General features: G+C 38.5%; 3 protein-coding genes across 4 annotated transcripts; 2 read left to right on the top strand and 1 right to left on the bottom strand.

Annotated features, from left to right (window-relative positions):
* Positions 1–482: 482 nt before the first annotated feature.
* Positions 483–4,265, bottom strand: LOC129578305 (CCAAT/enhancer-binding protein zeta). The gene is made up of 8 exons (XM_055466637.1): positions 3,996–4,265; positions 3,804–3,918; positions 3,555–3,728; positions 3,309–3,488; positions 2,131–3,213; positions 1,536–2,040; positions 1,198–1,412; positions 483–1,108 (listed from the first exon to the last, which is right to left on the bottom strand). The coding sequence occupies exons 1-8, from the start codon at positions 4,263–4,265 to the stop codon at positions 840–842; spliced, it is 2,811 nt and encodes a 936-aa protein (XP_055322612.1). The 3' UTR covers positions 483–839.
* A 431-nt stretch (positions 4,266–4,696) lies between these two features.
* Positions 4,697–8,062, top strand: LOC129578307 (polycomb group protein Pc). Its single transcript, XM_055466644.1, has 2 exons — positions 4,697–5,274; positions 5,937–8,062. Exons 1-2 carry the CDS (start codon positions 5,209–5,211, stop codon positions 7,092–7,094), a joined length of 1,224 nt encoding a protein of 407 aa, XP_055322619.1. The 5' UTR covers positions 4,697–5,208; the 3' UTR covers positions 7,095–8,062.
* A 326-nt stretch (positions 8,063–8,388) lies between these two features.
* Positions 8,389–19,314, top strand: LOC129578303 (uncharacterized). 2 transcript variants are annotated; one of them, XM_055466633.1, is made up of 17 exons: positions 8,389–9,365; positions 9,784–9,959; positions 10,052–10,222; positions 10,336–10,487; positions 10,579–11,173; positions 11,256–11,548; positions 11,734–12,730; positions 13,216–13,257; positions 13,404–13,516; positions 13,624–13,733; positions 14,267–15,329; positions 15,461–16,701; positions 16,895–16,987; positions 17,052–17,195; positions 17,322–18,407; positions 18,471–18,672; positions 18,764–19,314. In XM_055466633.1, exons 1-17 carry the CDS (start codon positions 9,060–9,062, stop codon positions 19,126–19,128), a joined length of 7,149 nt encoding a protein of 2,382 aa, XP_055322608.1. In that variant the 5' UTR covers positions 8,389–9,059; the 3' UTR covers positions 19,129–19,314. The 2 variants fall into 2 exon arrangements, with proteins under 2 accessions (XP_055322608.1, XP_055322609.1); XM_055466634.1 differs by lacking the exon at positions 17,052–17,195.
* The last annotated feature ends 603 nt before the right edge of the window (positions 19,315–19,917 follow it).

Raw genomic sequence — 19,917 nt, 5'->3', positions numbered from 1 at the left:
ATATAAAAGAAGCATCGTTTCTAATGATTCATGTAATTGTAATTACTCGATTAATTTTCCTAAAACGTAGTAATTACAATTATTTTAGGTAGTGTTTATAATCAAAAGAAGATAAGAATATTTATTTGGTTTCAAACGCCTAATAATGGTTCTAAATTAGCGTTTATTTTCGTTGAACTATTCATTTGTTTCACCCGAATCTATGCCATTGTTTGATTGGACGTGCTGCCAAAAATGTCACATATATAATCTTTGAAGTGGCATTAATCATCTGAGCCCACATTTTTTCTTACTTATAAATTTGCACATAGCAGCATTGAATTAAATTAGCAATGTGTTAGAAGTCACAGAGAAATCACATAATACATGTCACAAATATATCCGACCGATAGAATAACAAATCATTTCAATTGACTGTATGGCAACTAACTCAGCAGCAATATATGTATATGTACGAAAGTGTATAAAGAAAAAAACGGGAATTTCCAGTAATTATCAAAACTGTTTATTTTTTTATCTTCCTGTCAACATCGTCTCACTTACGTACAACTGAATGGGCAAGCGGAATAATGAAACGTAATTCTGTTTTTAAATGAAGTGCCTCTGAGAAAAATTTTCAGTAAAAAAGCCCCACAAAAATATTGTCTGAATAAGATTTTCATACAAATTTTTATCAGACAATATTTTTGTGGGGCTTTTTAACTGAAAAATTTTCTCAGAGGCACTTCATTTGAAAACAGAATTACGTTTCATTATTCCGCTTGCCCATTCAACTGAGAGAATACATGTTTTAACTTAACATTTCAATTATTATTTGCCTATTTAAATTTAAAACAGTTTCATTTATGTTTGCGTTTACCACCGACTTGACTCTTGACGGATTCGCCTCGCCGATTTTTGCCTTGTGAACGATTCCGTTTTGGTTTCGGATTTCGTCTGAAGTTACCACAGCCGGAATTTTTAAGACGTTTGCTTTCCCATGCCAATTGCTTTTCAGATGATTTGTCTTTATTGAAGATTTCACCAAGTGTTCCGTGTTTACTTGATTTGCCCGTCTCCTCCAACATCTCCGAAAAGTCTTCAGCTGCGGCAAACAGCGAGTTCATATCTGTTGATGATAAAGAAGTATTGAATTATTAACTGAGCGAATTGAATTGGGATTTGATAAATCAAGTAAAATTTTGTAACGATTCTTACTGGTTGTATTCTTCAGTTTCTTTTGGAAGTCTTTGCTGGTGACTGCCCTTATTCGCTTAGCCTTTGGTTCATCATCTTCCGGATCAGAAACAGCGTCTGGGTCGATATCGCTATGTTCCGCCTCTTCGTCATCACTTTCAAAGATATCAGAACCGTCCTCATGATCTTCGTCAAGTGATATCGAACCACCATCGCTGTCGTCATTGAACTCATCTCTGCAAATTACATGTGAAATTTATTAAATCATGAATACCTCTTGAATTAGCGTCTTTTTAGGATGAATTTAAATTTCGAACTTTTGTTCCACGGTTTTTTTTGCATAGCAACAGTGCACTTACCCATCATCCATTGGTTCATTGTCATCGCCATCATCGTCTTCATCATCATCATCGCCATCGCTCTCCCAATCCTCACCACCGTCATCCTCTCCGGTGTTGCTCTTTCCTTCACCAAAGTCTCCGGCCAAATCGAATTCTTCATCGTCCAGACCGTCTTTATTCTTCTTTCCACCGAGACTGTCTAAGTATGCATCGAATTCATCGTCATCAACCGATTCGAAACGTTCACTTCGTTCACCATTCAAACCGAGTGCCGCTTGACGAGCTCGTTTCTTGTCCAAATATTCGAAGATGAATTTCTCATCCTCGGTACAATTGGCTGAACTCAATTGTTTCACCGGTTTGCCACGACTTCCATGCGGTGTATAGTGTTTGTGATGGAAGGTAGCCACAACAGACTCTGGCTTATTGTCATCTTTCTTTGGATTCTTGAAAGCAAAACGATCCAAGAAATGCGTAAGCGAGAAATCCACCAGCGGATCTCCGTAAAACTTGATTGGTGTATCTAAAAAAAGGTGAAATAAATCAGTTACATTACTCAACAATTTTAATTGGCTTCTAAATAGAAGGATGTGAAAATGAAGAATGAACTCACTTTCAAGAATGTTCTGTGCAAATACCCGCACCGTTGGATGGTAATGATGTAGCAATGCCACAAGTTCGGTTCGCATGGCATATTCAGCACCCGCATATTCCGGTGCACGATGATATGGATCGTAGGCCGTGGCCTTTCCATGATTTTCATTGACAGACGCTTCAGCTGTATCAGCATCATCTTCAGTTTTTAGCACCACTGGCAATGGGACTTCAATTCGATTCAGTTCACTTCGTGCTCGGACAATTTTACTTATGATTATCAAGCAGCCGCATGCAATTGGAGCCGGCAAATGCAATGCAACCTGCAATATACGCTTGACAAAGGCTTGTGCTCTCGACTTATTTCTATCCACGTGAATGGCACGATGAACGATATGCAGGAATAGAGCCGAATATTTCGATCCACATGTTCCCAATTCAGGGTCTAATAACTTTTTGTACAATGCATTATAAAAGCGATTGTGTTGATGTTCGGCACCCATTGCAGTTATCATTTGAAGAATCAGTGCCAATGTTTGCAGTGACACTTTGATATTTGCAAAATGAACCAATCGATAAATTGTATCTTGGGTGTCTTTGCTCATCAAACCACTATCACTGCCCGGTTTCGTTTTGTTTGCCTCCACCACATCAGTGATTGAATGCTTGAGACAAAGTAAAATTGCCTGCATTATCTTACTGTTGATGAGCCCTTTGTTGACCACCACTTTGAAAAATGACAGACAAATGTTCACCAGTTTCGTGCACACATCCACATTGCCATGTGGCGCCAATTGCGATAGGAAACACAAAGCAAAGTGTTGTGCATGTTCTGTGATATTGTTTCGGAATAGGAATTTCTCCGTTTCATTGGCAATGACACCGCACATGGCCGGATGCTTAAATGACACTTCGGTCAAATGATGCAATGCTTTGGATGCAATCATCTTTGATGGATCACCCAACTTATTGACCAACATTGACAATAACATTTGCTCCTTTTCTGGGGCATACGACAACAACTTGGATGCACAAATGATTGCTTGCTTTTTGTTTGCCTCCTGACCACCTTGGATCGCATTCTGAACGTTACGCAAAAATTCTAAATCGAAAAAATGAAAAAAACAGAAAACATTTGGCATGAGTTAGTATGTGAATGGATTGGAAAATTGTTTACACTAAAAAAAAACTCAATACCAAAATACTGATCCTTGATAATAGTTTCAACGTGCCAATATGCAAAAATTTGATCTTTTTTCGCCTTGTCAACGCCCTCGTTCTTCTTTAACGCCTTCCAATCGGCGCCACGCAGTGAAAAGGACAGTAACTTTCGGTCCGGTGGCAGAAGTGCATTGATAAACAAATCTGTTGCTACATCTATTTGCGGAAATTAAAAGTGTGAGTTGGAGTTCTTCTGAAAAACCGAAGTTATGTTCCACTTACCCACTGAATCGGTACTATTTTTGTTTGTAATTTTCGTAAAACATATAAGCGATTCGAGCGTTTCTAAATTGGCCAATGGATTTGACTGCACCAACAATGCTCCAGCATTGGCACGATCTCGTGAGGTACCCTTATGCAAGGCAGTCTTAAGCCATTTCACATCGGAAGGATTACCTAAAAATACAAATGAATTCATTCCTTAATTTTATTGCGCTCATTGAGTTTATCATCACATTTTATTTGACTTACGTTTTTCAAACGCCGATTTTTGTTCCTCATAACATTTCTGACAGTAATTTGTGAGCTCCTCAATTTCATTGTTTTTCATCTCGACAAGTTCACCAGATGTGTTGAATTCGGCAAACTGTAATTAAAATTGTACCAAATTCAGTTTGTTTCTTTGCTCCGTGTGATCATTGGATGACAATGGTGATTGCCTACCGTTTGATACCATAATGTTCCAATGTCCATTGCATCCTTGCGACTCTTTTCACCCTTTTTCGACGCTTTCTGCTTCTTGTCCGGAACATCTTGCTTCTTCTCTGGAATATCTTGCTGTTTCTCAACAACAATTTCACCGTCATTCTCATCATCATCAAAAATTATGTGTTTACTTTTGGCCGCACCTCCATCTGACGAAATGGATTCGGCTGATTTCACCGATTTATCACCGGTAAATTTCACTTTTGTTGATTTTGTTTTCAGAGCCATCGTGCCTAACAAGCATGCATGCACACGGTATGTATTCTAACACGATATGTTATTGTCTAGACTTTTTGTTTCAACAAACGGCGACACACGTGCACTTTGACAGACGTCAATATTCGAATTTCGAAAGTTCAACAATGGTCTATTGCATGAAAATAAATTTATTTAAAAAAATATTATTGATGTGATTTGATACATTAATTGTAAATTGTCTCCATATAAATTGAAATGCAATTTTTTCTTCACTTTTCATACAATTTCTTTTTTTTATTTTCTTTCAAATTTCCAATGAGTTGAAAATCGAATGTGAGTTGAAATTTATTCTGTTAGTGTCTAGTGTCAATAGTAATCAAATGCATACAGCGCAAAAAAAAAAAATCGCTACACTCTCGTTGGCAGCACTGTCGAAATTCAAAATGGCGAAAACTACTGTGTAACAACATAAGAAAGTGGAAAATTGCTCGTAAAAACAATTTGTTAGTTGTACCACTAAAAAAATTACAGTACAATCGCATACTAGGCGAAGCATTTTTATTTTCGTTTCCAATCAAATGCAAAAAACAAATCCGTTTGAAATAAAAGCGCTCCGAAATCAACCTAAGCAATATGTAAATACCGAAGCGATAATAATGAAAATAAAATAGAATTTCATCGATGTACATAACTGTTTTTTGTTTCGGACCGAAAAGTGTGAAAGAAAGAAGTATTTGTACGATTCATACGTATATATATGTATATATATATATGCACACAGAGGCAGAAGAGAAAGAATCGAGACGAGGAAATATTCATGTGCGAAATAAAGTGTACTCGATTTGTGTAAATATCATAACATCATATACAGAAAAAGAAAAAACGAACGAATAAAAATAAGAACGAGAATTTGTGTTTCGGTGAATCGAAACATTCGGATTTATTGTTTGCATCAAATTAAAAACATCACATTATGGACAACAATGAATCTGGCGGAGTTTATGCGGCGGAAAAAATCATTAGAAAACGATATAAAAAGGTAATGAAACAAACAAGAGAGAGAAAACCGAAAACCCGACGTCGAAAATTGGTTTGGCATTTTGAGGCCATCCGATCAATTGAAAATCAAAGGTGCAATTGTTTATGTTTTCAATATCAACCCAGTGTACATACATGGGTGCATTGTCGCCATCTTTGTTTGATAAAAGGTTTTTAAAGCAAAAATGTTAGCCTTTCCATCTGTTTTCCAATGAAAATCCGTTCGATTCGATGCATGTCCACAATTTAATCGAATCGTTGAGTGCAAAATTGTGTCGATATTTGACGAAAAAGAAAATTATATTACTCTGTTAAATTCCCGTCAAAACAAATCGAAACGATTCATGGCATGTAATTTGCCTTTCAGTTGCGCTGAGTTCCAATGCAATTGTCACACAGCATGCGTAAATATTTGCCATGGACTTTGTGGCAAGATTATTTTTGCGATTGTCCAACACATATTTCTGACTTGTTGTGGCAATCGTAGTGGAATTTTGTGGATTTTCGGGCAGACAGACTTATTCAGTGAGATTCAAAAGATACAGAAAATATATTTGCTTTGAAGTTGATGTAAAATGTTATTTATTTGTGAATCGATACATATTTGAGTGTTAACATTTTCCATTGTGTTCTTTTCTTTTCATTTTATTTCGTATTGAACAGGGTAAAGTGGAGTATCTAGTGAAGTGGCAGGGATGGACGCCGCGATATAATACGTGGGAGCCAGAGGAGAATATTTTGGATACACGTTTAATTCAAATATTCGAACGAACAAATGATTCAATAGTGTCACGGAAACGACCAAAGAAACGCGAACGCATTTTACAACCCGAACCAGACACCGAGGAAGAGGAGGAAGACGACGATGATGACGAGACAATCGGTGATCGTCTCAATAATTCATTTACAATTTCGAATCATTCGGAAAGGGATCGATCGTTCAAGACGAAAAGTACAGCTATTCGTACAGTTATTCCACCGATAAAAGTGAATTCGCTGTCAAGTAAGCAATTAACCGAATCGAAAGCCAGACAACAGCAACAACAGTATAATAATTCCAATGGCAGTACATCAATTGATATTCGACTAAAATCGGACACCAGTTCGAGTCACATAAAAAAGTCGTCGTCAGTGTCACAGCGGAATGCCCGAATAGGTTCAACATCATCGTCAATTCTCAATGACGATATGGTTGACACGAATTCCAGTAGCAGCGATGATCAGCCATTGAGTCAGTCGAGCGCTGGAAGCAAAAAACGTTCAAAGACTTTCATAAGCACCGTCACAACAACACCGACCACCAAACGAAAAGTTGAAGTGCTGTCGAAGGAATCGGGTAAAATTGGTGTTACCATTAAAACGTCACCCGAACCTGGACCACCATCTAATAAATTATTATGTACAAATGTGTCGGCCACACCGATCACCGTTCCGATCAAAACGGAGCCAGCTCCGCTTTCACCTGAAACGCCTGCCTCTCATCCCGAATCAAATACACCACCGGAAAAGCCATCAACATCGACCACCATCAAAAATGAGGCGCCCACAGATTCGCATCTGGGCTCATTCAAGTCAATTGAAGAACCAGTTCAAAGTAATCGCATTGAAAATAATTCAGAGAGTGTAAATAGTAGTAAAATAGCAAATGATTTCAAAATAGTTAAACGTGCGCCGCCAATACCAACATCACCGCGACCGGCACCGCCACGGCTCTGGTTGCCCAAAACGAATCTATCTGACCAAGTGATCATTACGGATGTGACCGTCAACAAGGAAACGGTCACGATTCGAGAGTGCAAAAAAGGCTTTTTTCAGCAATAAATGAAAAAAAAAACAATGACGTCGACGACGATGACGATAATGATGATGGATGAGTTCAGTGAACGCCCATCACAGGTCATCAAGATCAACATAGTATTGCATGAAAGACAAGAGTAGGAAGGAATACAAACAAAAACCCAAACAAACATAGAGAAACACAGACAGAACAGGCATCATCGTATATTTTGAATATATCAATCCATGCATTAACCAGTATTTATTCTAATCGTAATCAAACATCGTTATCAAATATTCGGTCAACATTTGACAATACAAGGATGAAATTTACAAGAAAAAAAAACAAAAACAAAAACAAAGGATCAAACCGATCAAAAGCAGAGTATGAAATGGCATGAACAATGCAACGTTTGATAGACGACACAAAACAGTTGAAACGAATGTAACTGACAAATGCAAAATGAACAAAATGATATGAAGCTCAACGTCTCGCAGAAAAGTGGTGTCAATGGCTAATTTACCAGGTAGTTAAATGTAGCCGACAGCTAGCACGGATTTTTTTTTCTGTTTCGCTTCACTCACTAAGTAGTTAAACAAATGAAATGAAATGAAATGAATATACGGAGTTTTGAACGGTTGAAAACCGTTTCCAATTTGTTAATTTCATCAATCATAATATATGCACCCGCAACAAACAAACAGACAAACAAACAAAAATGATAATGACAAAATATTGTAATTTTATTATATTATTATTATCAATTATTATTATTATTATTGATTTATGGTGAAAAAAAAGAGAACTGGACTACTTGAGCGACGAGATGAAGAGAAAAAGCTGAAACATTTAACAAACAAAAAGGAAGTAAATGAACGTACAGAATAGAAACGAAGTGAATGGAAAAAAAAACTAATTTATTTTAGTTGTTTAAGTTTAAAATTAGTAATTATTAAATGTAAATATTTGAATGTAAATCATACAAGTAATAAATTTAAAACTATGCACAATTTTGATGTTGTGGCCAGTTTTTTTTTTTTTGTTTAGAATTCCCATTTCATAGCTTATAGCCATGTTTGGTGTGTATTTCATATAAATATCTATATCTATAACTATATCTACATATATGTGTATGTCGATTGGGCAGTCCATAAATAAAGTAGGTATCAAACATATTTGCAGAAGACGCAATTTAATTTTCACATTAACTATCAAATTGAATGAGTTCGTATTTCATTCATTGAAAAAATTAAACATTATTTGAACGCGCAATACACGACTACGGCGACGACGACGAGGTGGTGGAGAAAAGGTGTAAATGGCATCCAACCACAGTCGAGTGCTAAATCATGTCAATCAACTCACTCGTGCACGCTACATTATTCCTTCGTCTATGATTTTCACGCAAGACATAACAAAGAAGAATGTAGTGAACAATTGACACCGAAGAGATGGTCTCAAAATTTAGAAGAAACAACAACAAGAAAAAAAAACAGCCTAGATCAAAAAACTATCGACAAAAAAAAAATCTCTCAATTTTCCAAGAATTTCATTATGCCATTCATTCAGCAGATCGGCATTCGGCAGTCGTACTATACAACAGTTGTGTGTTCATTTTTTTTCTTTCTCTCGCCCTGTTCGCTCTCTCGGTTTGTTTGTTTCAAATAATTCGGCTTTTTCGAAATTGGTGAATAGACAGTGTTTCCCTCCATTTGCGCAAAACGCCATCGAACTCAAAGAATTCACGTGAACGTCGCTTCGCACACAACATACACACCACTACAAACGAAAGCGTCACTTTGACAGTTCAGTCTTTATTGCTGTGTGTTCGCCATATTTATGAGCCATTCATAAGAGTGCTACAACAGAGAAAAATCATATTGTGTTTTTTTTTATTAAAAAAAAGTTTTTTTCTTACGCCGATTTAGTGCTTATTCCGATTTGTTTATGCGATTTTCAATTGGTAGCTAATCAAAATAGTATCATTGATTACGCATAATTGGAGCGCTATGTCATTTTTTGAGAAAAACCCGTATTCGTCAAGCTATATTGACAAAAAGGAAAGCATTTCAGAACAAGATTCGCCTCGACGTCTCAAAGTGGCTTTGAAGAAATTTCTTTCGGATGAAAAATTTCACAACGATGGAATGCCCACGGATGCTAGTACAACAACAGCAGCAGCAGCAGCAACAGCAACAAACAATCACATCGAGCCAACATTGAATGAAGCATCAGCATCAACAGCAGCAGCAACAGAAGCAGCAGCAGCCGCTGTTGAAGAATCAGTTAAATCGCCCGATGGGATCGTGCCTAAGGTTAGACAAAAAACAAATGCACCTTCAAAAAAGTGATTTGTATATACATCAGGCGAACATGGTTCACAATGCAAATAACAGATGAAAAAGAATGTGTTGTGTATCTCCACAGCACGCACATCGCATCACTCATACACAACGAAATCTGAGCACGATTCCAATTTCCGAATGTTTATATCACTCTCTCTCTCTCACTCTCTCTTTTCATCGTGATTCGATTCAATTGTCGAATGTGCTTCCTTGTGAATGTGCTTCAATAAAAGTTACGTCGCATTGTGTTTTTCGGTTGTTTTCCTCGCCCTCTCATTCGTTCAATTTTCTTATTTATTTGGTTTTTCTTTTTCTCAATGCATTCTCTCTTTCTTTTTTCTCCGTGTGTGCTCTATCTACGCTGGTATCATCACAACAACAATGACAGGATGATGACGACAGATTCTGTTTTGATACGGAGATTTTTCGCGTCTATTGTAAATGTACCGAATGTTTACAGTATCGTGAAGTTTTGATTCAATTAGTGCTTGAGGATCATGAATATAATACGTTGTGGGATCGTTTGAAGGCTCTCATTCGAGAATTCTATGATGTTATTCCACAGTAAGTAAAGCGTGCCAAAAGCAAAAAAGTAAACCGTGTTGGAAAAATCAGCGCCAAAGTAATTCAAATCCGCTATTTTGTTTGCTTTGCAGAAATCCAGTGCCGTATGAATGTTCAATGGATGCCAAGTACGAGGAGTTAATTAATTCGCAAGCGAGATGGTTCACCGATGGACACATCGACAAGCAGAAAAATATACAATTGTCGTTAAGTTCTCAGTTGCCGCTTACAAATGAAATGACGTTCATACTTGTGTTCACAATGTAAGTGGTAACGCAACCTCTCCGAGATTTGGCCCATTATAATTCTAAATATCAAGCAGTTGTACGATGTTTTGTGTGTGTGTGTGTGTTAATGTTTGTGTTCTTAAAAACAGGTTATACACGCGTGATCCTCATCAATTGTTCGAGCTGCTGTGTATTCAATTGCGGTGCATTTCGATTTCGTACAGCGATGGACTGAAACAGATGCTAAAAACGAACGGAGACGATGAAACTCCGACCTATAATCCTGTTGAACTACTTACATGTATGTGTCTCATCGGACCGAACCTTTGAAAATATACCAAATGTCTTTGGTGGACATTGATCTCATTTATGTGAATTTCATTTCATTTTAGTCATCTTGGATGGATATGATAAGTTCTGTAGCACGGCAAAGAAATTATCCTCACTGTTGTTCGAATTGCAACGTGATCATTTGCAGCAGTTTCTATTGACATGGACAATATTGAATAAGCGCATGTATCAACGGTACGTTTATATGGAAATTCAGGAGTTGATACCCGAGTGTATACTGAAATTGAAGGATCTACTGGAACCGGAGGAGTATAGCACAATGGCGCACAGACTGATCCGATTTGATGAGGATATGACATCCATCACAAAGAGCTGGTCAGATGTATGGTCATTGCTGCAGGAATATCATATGGGAAGTGAGGATACGGAACGGCGAAATCGAATAAGTTGCATTCAAGATCTTCTCAAAGCGATTCGTGACTGTGAGTTTGACTTTTCGCCTTATGAGAAACTGCTGAAGCGGGAGAATTCCGCGAAAATGCAGTGGATGAAAATGGAAAATCGAGATGAAGCCTGGGTTTTGACCGTCGACTATCTCAAGCGTGTGTGGCTGGAGAAGGATGACTCTCGGCTCTATGCCAGCGTTCGCAACGAACGATGTATAACGTGTGATTTTGCATTAGCGAGTCACTATGCGTACGTATCATGATTTTTCCAATCGAAATGCAATTTCGGGCTGATTTATTCATTTTAATGTCCTTTTTGTTTGTTCGTGTAGCGATTGTGATTGTGTGACCTGCTTGTTTGCCGGCGGCCCTTGTAGTAACCAAGGGAAAGAGGTGCTTGAGAAGTACTACTGTACGAAGTGTTCATTTTATGAGAAACTCGACAGGGACTACATGGATTACATAAAAAAAGACATAACACGACGGCTAGAAGAGACATCGGACAAATCACTGCCAAATACAGATGACGATGATAACGATGACCTGGATATCGATGAACTAACGGACACAATGCTGGAAAATCATTGCTATCATCTATCGTGGGCTGTCTTCAAACATTTGCCATGTAATTAAAATAAAATAGATTAACTAGGATTTTAAGGTTTTTTTCCTTCATTCACTGCTTTATTTCGATCCGCTATTGCACCATAATTTCCATCCAAATTCATCCATTGTGTCTTAAGTAAGGTTAATCTAATCTCTCTCACACACACACCCACACATTCTCTCTCTATCTTCCCAATCTAATAGTGCGAAAGGTTTACAGTGCAACGAAATTCGATGCGCGACATTTTTGTCCATTTCAAGAGCCACCGTGCATGCGAAACGAATGTCGCGTGGCCACACATATCATCGCCGGCCTTTACCCATTGAACTTTTCCAAGTTTTTGATAAAAGCCTATCAGCCGCTGAAAGAAGAAGAGCGCAAAGAGCTAATGAACATTCAAAAGCTGTATTTTTCGTATTTAATGCAAAAAATCAGCGATGATAAATCGCAAAAGGTGGATATGCTACAGCAAATGGACCTACTGTGGAACATTGATGACGCTGAGTATACACTGTTCTGTGACATTGGATCGGCGTTTGCCGAATGTTATTTGATTGATATGCCGATTCCCGTTCAGGAGCTACTCGATTCATGTTTCATTCCCGACAACGGCGACATTGAACTGAACACATGTTGGCTCGAATGTATTTATATGTTCAAAGAAAGTGATAATTCTCCCCTTAAGAAAATCGAAAACGATCCCAAAGTGCTGGAATTTCAATTACGCATGCAAATGGACCAAATTAGCAGTATGAATGATGTGGGTAAATTTTCAACGGCGGCAACCACCAAACTGATGACGGCCACCACATCTTCCGAAAAATTGATTCCACTCTTCCAACTACCGGCCGACGAAATGGAAAAGGATGACCATGAACTGACTACGAAAAAGAAATTCAAACCGGAACAGTATGAAAAACTACGAGCACTGCTCGATGTGGTGAAAAATGAATCGAAAACGGAGAAAAAAGATGAGGAAAATGAATCAAAAGAGTGTGCACATAGTTCAGCGAGCGCTGCTAGTTCGAAATCGAAGAAACCGAACAGTTCAAAGAAAATTACTGGTGAAACCACATCGCCAACACCATTTCGTGAAACAAAATGCAAAAAACATGATTTATGTGATAAAGACAATGCAACGGAAAAAGATGTGACTTTGGCTGATGCTGTCAAAATCGCCGTCAAACAACAATTGAATCAGTAAGTTGAACGACTTAATCAGTAAGTACGGTTGACATCTCTGTACTGTCTTGACAACAACAAACACTGATCAACACTGTAAATGCATAATAGATATCATAACCACAAAAATGTGCCGGTTTACAAAGCGAATGATTAGTCCAGTATAAATGAACAGATGAATGGCATTCAAAAGAGTGTTTTAATCGATTGTCACACAACTAAAAAACATCATAGCCATGCCAATCATCACAGTGTACATAAAAACAATCATTTGAATTCATTGAAATTTTTCTAATTTGCTATTTGATTCGAGCAATTCGACAAAAACAATTATCAAATATTTGTCGTTGTTGACGTTTCGGTGTTGTCAACCATATTTCTATTTTTTTTTCGTTTGAAATTTAAGATGAATCATATCATTCGGTTACATTTGAAACTAATTGATTCGTTTATCAGCACAAAGTGTGAAATTAATAATGAATTTTTCTTCAACATTTTCGCAGGAAACTAGAAGCAGAGTTGAAGAGTTTGAAAAAAGAGCACAGGTTAGTGGAAAGAAACAAGATGAAAAAAACATGAATTTCGTGTTACTGCAAACAATGTCATGTTTTGTGCGCGTTGTTTGTGATGCACACAATCAAAAACCACATGTTGTCACAACGAATCGTTTTTTGTTTTCCAACTTTTGCAGTGTACTTAAGGATATGGTCCGTGATCTCGAACAGATCAAAGAGAACGATGAAAGCCAATTAATAACGAAAAAAGAGAAGGCAAACAGCTCGGCTAACAATGGCGGACATCATTGTGAGTGACATAAACAAATTTTTCCGCACACAAATCAACACACAATCCAAAAGAGGTGATGAACGTTTTTTTTGTTGATTGGCTATTTTTTGTTTGATTTTTTGCAGGTTGCTCGGAACACTCGGACATGTTGGAGAATCAGCAAAACCATCCGAAAATGTGTCATCGTGGTGACGGCCAATGCACCTGCTACTATTGCACAATATTTGGTCACACAGTAAGAAAAATGCGTTTCCAAAGCAGAAACGTGCTCTCTGTATATTTTGTTTTGTAGTTCTCGTTTCTCGTTGCCCATTTTCTTTCATTCTGTTTTGTGTGCGAGCTGTTGCTTGATTGGTGTTCGTTGATAAATATAAACAATCAGAGATAAAATAAACACATACTCGCCAATCGTTAGAACCAACTCGCAGAGTGGTCGCACATTCAGCAAGCAACGACATTTCAAATGAAATCCAAAGTGTTTTTCCAAAGATGTACAATTGTTGGTTTAGCGTACACATTTGCCCAGTAATTTTAATTTTGATTTTTTATGCGTTGACAACACATGATTGTTTATTCGATTTGTTCATTTATTTTCACACACAGTTTCAAAGCGATATTCTTTTTCAAACTCAATGAAATTGAAGTGAAGTAGATATTTACCATCACCCATGAATATCGTTGTGTGTTTGAATGATTCAATTGGAAGTTTTGTAATCGATATTGAAATGTGTGAATGATGCATTTTATTCTGTGTACTTTTTTCTGCAGGAATGCAATCACGGTCGATCAAATGAGACGCGTGACCGGTTGAGAAAGCGTTTGCATCAGATTCACAGCAAGAGTTCGACAAAAACGCTCACCACAAAGACCATCAAAAATCAACCGGGTGCTTTGAAGAAAATGCTCGCATCGAAAGTGCAGACACCGGCCAACAGTGCAGCCAGTGCAGCAAGTGCAGGTGCAAGTAGCACACAAGGTTTTGACATCATACCACTGAAGCAGCAACAACCATCAAAGCCAGTTGTCGAACAAAAAGACAACAGCACAAATGAAATTCTCGAAGCGGCGCTACAGGACAATTTCACGAAGATCACCACCGGTGCCAATACTGCAAAGGGTGCATGTTCAAAGGCGTCAGCGACCAATCAAACCACTGCCAACAGTACAATCAATGCAACCGATCCGAAAAATGCCAAGAAACGAAAGATATTGACGGCCACCACCACCACCACCACCACCACGGCCAAATCGGAGCATGTAAACGATTGCGAATCTGGAATGTGTAAGTCGTGTGATGGGAAACACAAGCATCGATCGGAGACCACCACATCAAATTCCGATGCCGATACGAGTGTAACGCGTAAAACAAAAACGGCACAAGCATTTACCAACGATGATGCATCACTCGATGACATTCTCGATTTCATCGAAGGCAACAACACCAATAAAAAAGACTCACAGAAAAAAGCCGCCAAGAAGGCGAAGCAGAAGCAAAAGAAGGAGGATATTAAACGAATCGAGGAATTGGAGCAACACCGTGATCAATTTCATGAGGCCTTTTTCAAGGAATTAGATGTTAAAAACGATTTGAAAAACCTGCGCAGTATGAAAAAACGTGATAAAAAGAAAATCGCCGAACTTGAAACGAGTATCAAGAAGTATGGCAAATTCAAATCCAAAATTGAATCGAATATCTTGGAATTGATTGGCATGCTGAAGGCAAACAATCCCGACTTCAAATTCGCCTACTTACCGACCAAGGAACAGCAGCTCGAAAAACAACAGCAGCAACAGACACAAGGCACACCGCCCGTCATTGCCGAACTGATCGGTTTGTATTTCAATGAGTTCATTCATCATTCAGTTATTCACACCCCTTTTCAATTTCATTCATTTAATTTGTGCTTTGTTTGTCGTTTTCTTTGGGGGCGCCCCCCCCCCCCTCTCTCTCTCTCTCTCTAGGTGACCAAGTGAAGAGTCAGCAGGATAAGAGCAACAATGTGCGATTGATTCAGAATGATCAGCGACAAGAGACATGTGAGATTTCGCTTGATCAATCCAAGCGAATGGTGACCATTCGACGAATAAATGTGCCGCATGCTGAACCACAAGTCACTGTCACTGCAAAGGGCATTTCACCCGATAAAGATAAACTCCTCTACACATTCATCAACGGTCAATTAATTCCGAGCGCAAACGTTCCAAATACACCACCATCTGCGAATGTTAATGCAACAAACAGTGCCGCTAAATCGAAGCAGCAAAATGCTAAAGTTGAGCCATCGTCGATCGCTAAATCATCGGCCAAAAAATCGGCCGTCGAGCCCGTGTTGCCTGACAAAAATGCAAAGAAGAATGCAAAAGAGAAGCCAACAGAGAAAAGTACTAAGGCCAATGAAAAAACCAATGGCCGCAAAGTATCGCCAGAAAATTCCAAGGCGTCGACATCAAAATCGACCAAAGCCACCGCAAATACTGCCTCCACAATAAAAGAGAAGGAAAAAGACAAGGAGAAGGATAAAAAACAGAAGAAGGGCAAAAAGGATGTTGAATCCGACGTTGACACAATTATCAATTCCACAAAGGAGCTGACGATCAACGATGAGAAGCCGAAAAAGGAAAAGAAGAAGGTGAAAGCCGTGAAATTCGAGTATGCCGATCCCAATTACAAAGTGAATCAGTTCGATTTATTGGATATGGACGAAGATGATGATTACTATATTGAATCGTCGTCAGAGGAATCGAGCGATGATGAATCTGCACCACCACCGCCGCCACCTGTAACCAAACCAGCCACAGTTACAAAACAACAAACGCCTCCACTGTCAAATCAGTCTTCGATAGAATCACAATCCACCGTACAATCCGCACAAAGTAACAAAAATACCAAAAACCAACCGGCAGCAAAGAATGCCAAGGCTGTTGAAACCACCAAGAAGGGTAAGAATGATACTAGCGCAAAGACGCATTCGCAAAAAAGTGATAAGAAACCATTGGCCGAGAGTAACATCGCTCCGCCGACCAAATCACAGAAGCCGCAAAACAATCAAGCGCAACAAGCGACTGCATCTGCAGCTAAACAAAGCAACACCACTGACGATTCCAATTTGTCAAAAAAACAAAAGAAAAAATTGGAAAAGAAACAGAACACAGCTCAAACGCAGCACCAACAGCCAAACGCAACCAGATCATCTTCAAGAGCGGTAAGTTGAGCTAGTACACCATTTTTAATTGAACCAACAAATATTGCGAAAAAATGCTGCGCACTGAGACTGTTGAATTGTCTTTTTCAATTGATTTGAAATTGATCGTTCGACGGATACATGACTTGAGCAGATAATGAAACTTTATTCAATTACTCAACGCAAAATGTTCTTTTTCGCATATCTTCTGCAGGACCCCGAATTCTATTCGATGAACTCGTCAATGCAACGAATGCGTCTCGATTCGGATACAAGCGATGCGATGAAAAATCAATCACCGAATAAGGTAAGTGTCAATTTAATGTGAAATTGGATGGAATGCGAGTTCTAATTCACTTCCATGCTTGTAGGGTTCTCCAAATGTAAGCATCATGGATCAATTGAATCGTGGTGTCAAAGTTGAAGGGCTCACACTTCCACCAGGCATAACTTTAACGCGTGTTGATCCACTTTCGGCCGAAGGCATGCGTGCTAAAAAAGAAGCGATCTCACGCGTAAGTAATAACAAAATTAGTCCAAAGAAAAATAACCAACAAATCTGACAAACAATTTTGACAACCATTTCCATCATTAACATACCATAATCACAATCAACGTTTCGATTCGTTTTACCATTTCAGATTTCTCAACCGGCTCCAACACAATACCAACAGCCGTTGGAATATCAACGACCACCGCCATTTATGGCTGGCATGCAAATGCCAACGAATGGTTTGATAATGGTTGACCCAATGCAGAATATTGCATCGGCCGATCCAAAGGCGCAATCGCAGCCAGGCTCGAAGAAAAACCGTAAGAATCGAAAGAAAAACAAGAACAAACCGGAAGAGGAGAATGTGAGTGAGCAAAATGGTCAGCCAAAGATTGTAACACTGCGAAATCCCCTATTCCAAGGAACAAGTGATCCGAGTCGAACGCAACCACCGATGCCATTGCAGCAGCGGAATCAGGTGCCATTGAATATAAATCAACCGGCGTCGATAATCAAGAACGACAATGGAATGTTCACCATTCGTAATACGGCCCTGCACCAAGCTCTGTCCAATGGTGTGGCACAAAACTATCGACCATACTCGAGCGAAGTGATGTATCAACCACAGGAAAATAAACAACAACAACAACAACAGCAGCAGCAGCACGATAATTACTCATACTTCTCCGGCAATTCGAATAATACGACCGCTACTAATTCGACCAACGGTAGCTCAACGGCAATTGCTCAAGATGCGTTGCGATCGACAAGCGCACCAAAACCCTCACTCATGGCCATCGGCAGCGAGCTACAGCAACGAAAGCAACAACAGTCGTCATACGCTGGCATGAACGGCGGTGACATGTTCAACAGCATGCACATGGACACAAAACGACCATATTCAGCATTCGATGTTAGTTCCAATTATGGTTTCAACAGTGATTTCATCGGATCCGCTCCGAATAATGCATCGATTCCAACCACAATGCAAAATCAATACTATAACGTCAACGGTGGTTTTCCATTCAACAATCAAGCACACAGCGACAATACGAACAGTTTATTTGGTAGTCGAACGCCAAATTCATTGACAAACTCGCATTGCTGTGACGATTCTCCACCCAGCCACGATCCATACGGTACCAAAACCACGGACGATAACTCCTTCTTCAAAAAATTCGATGATGATTCATTTTTACATGGATTGCATCCGGGACAGCGGCTGAACAGCGAGGTAATTATTGATTACAATGCAACTGTTATGTGAAACTGTAACTCGAATTTTTATTTGATTTAGGTGACCATTCACAATATAAACGATCCGAAATTCAACCGAAAGCCAGCACCAGTCAATTTAAGAGACGGTGTTGAAATAACACGGATTAACGGTCCCGATGGTTTCAGCGCCAATCCAAATCTGGCCGTTGGCAGTCGACCAATCAGCCGACCAACTGCTGTCAACGATGATTTGAACAACAGTGCAAGTTCCGAATTCGGAGGTAAGTTCAAGTTTAATGAAATTCTTCCAACTTTTTTTTCCCCGTTTGTTCTGACACTAATCAATGCCTTGCTATTTCATTTCTATTGAAGAAAATGTGTTCGTTCCAAACTCTGCGGTAAATCTCAACGAGCTCGAGACTGATGAGCGTGAAATTGAATCGTTCAAGCGTTTCAACTACTATTACGAACCTCCAAAAAATAAACCGAAAGTAAATCTCGACGTGAAAGGAATCGTGGTGGCCAAGAAGCAACCCGCATCGAATAATTCTTCGCCATACTTTGGTGAATTGGCCGGCTCATCACTGAGCAACACTCCGCGTCTCGAAGACGACCTCTATCCCGAACTAAATGCATTTAAATCGAATAATTGTGATCATACAACGATTAATCGAATTCATTTGGATAATTTTTTACATGGTATCATTGGTGATGAGCTAAAAACCGATCACAACTAAACTTCGTACTGCATGTCATGATATGAAACATTGAAATTTCAAACCAACAACAATAACATCAACAAAAAAAAAACAGAACCACAATAAAAAAAGAAGATAAAAGAAAACAAAAATCATTATGTAAAAAACAAACTTAAGGGAAAGAAAAATCGAAATAAAAACAAATAAATCAATTATTCACTTGAATTTTTCGTTTTTTCAAACCAAACAAAAACAACCTTGTCTTATATTTCTAGAATATAAAACAGATGTGATCACTGAAATGGATTGAATGTCAATGTCACCCCGAAAATAAATAATTCCATTTACGTCAAGTCAATGCGTTCATCTAAATAGCAAGTTACATTGATATTCACGACATTTCTCGGTCGTGTTGTTGTGTAAACGTTAAAGTGATGTTAGATCTGTGAACGCCCATTTGCCAAATTTCACTTCAATTGCTGTGGATATGGTCGTTTTCAGTTTGATATTCATATACATTTGCTTACCTTTCTCTTATTGCAAAATGAAGTGATTCCTAATCCAAAAATTTACTCGGATATTTTCCAAACCAGAAGTAAATTGGTGTTTTGAGACAAAGGTCGGTATTTTGAGTTCTGGTAAAAACAGTCGAAACAGGAAGAATAATTGAATAAAAAATGACAACCAATTTTAATTAAATATTTCTTATAATTTTTTTTTATTATTTTCATGTAAATTTTTTTATCACAAATATCATGTAGATTTTTTTTTTGTTGCTGTTCTATTCGTTTTTTTTTTCTTTTATATCTTACGTTACCATTTCGGTTC

Source organism: Sitodiplosis mosellana, unplaced genomic scaffold (genome assembly GCF_009176505.1).
Source record: "Sitodiplosis mosellana isolate CC-2019 unplaced genomic scaffold, AAFC_SMos_1.0 Smas_scaffold_6226, whole genome shotgun sequence".
NCBI classification, from domain to species: domain Eukaryota; kingdom Metazoa; phylum Arthropoda; class Insecta; order Diptera; family Cecidomyiidae; genus Sitodiplosis; species Sitodiplosis mosellana.
The sequence above is the reverse complement of the archived record's forward strand: the minus strand, read 5'-3'. Positions and strand labels throughout refer to the sequence as shown.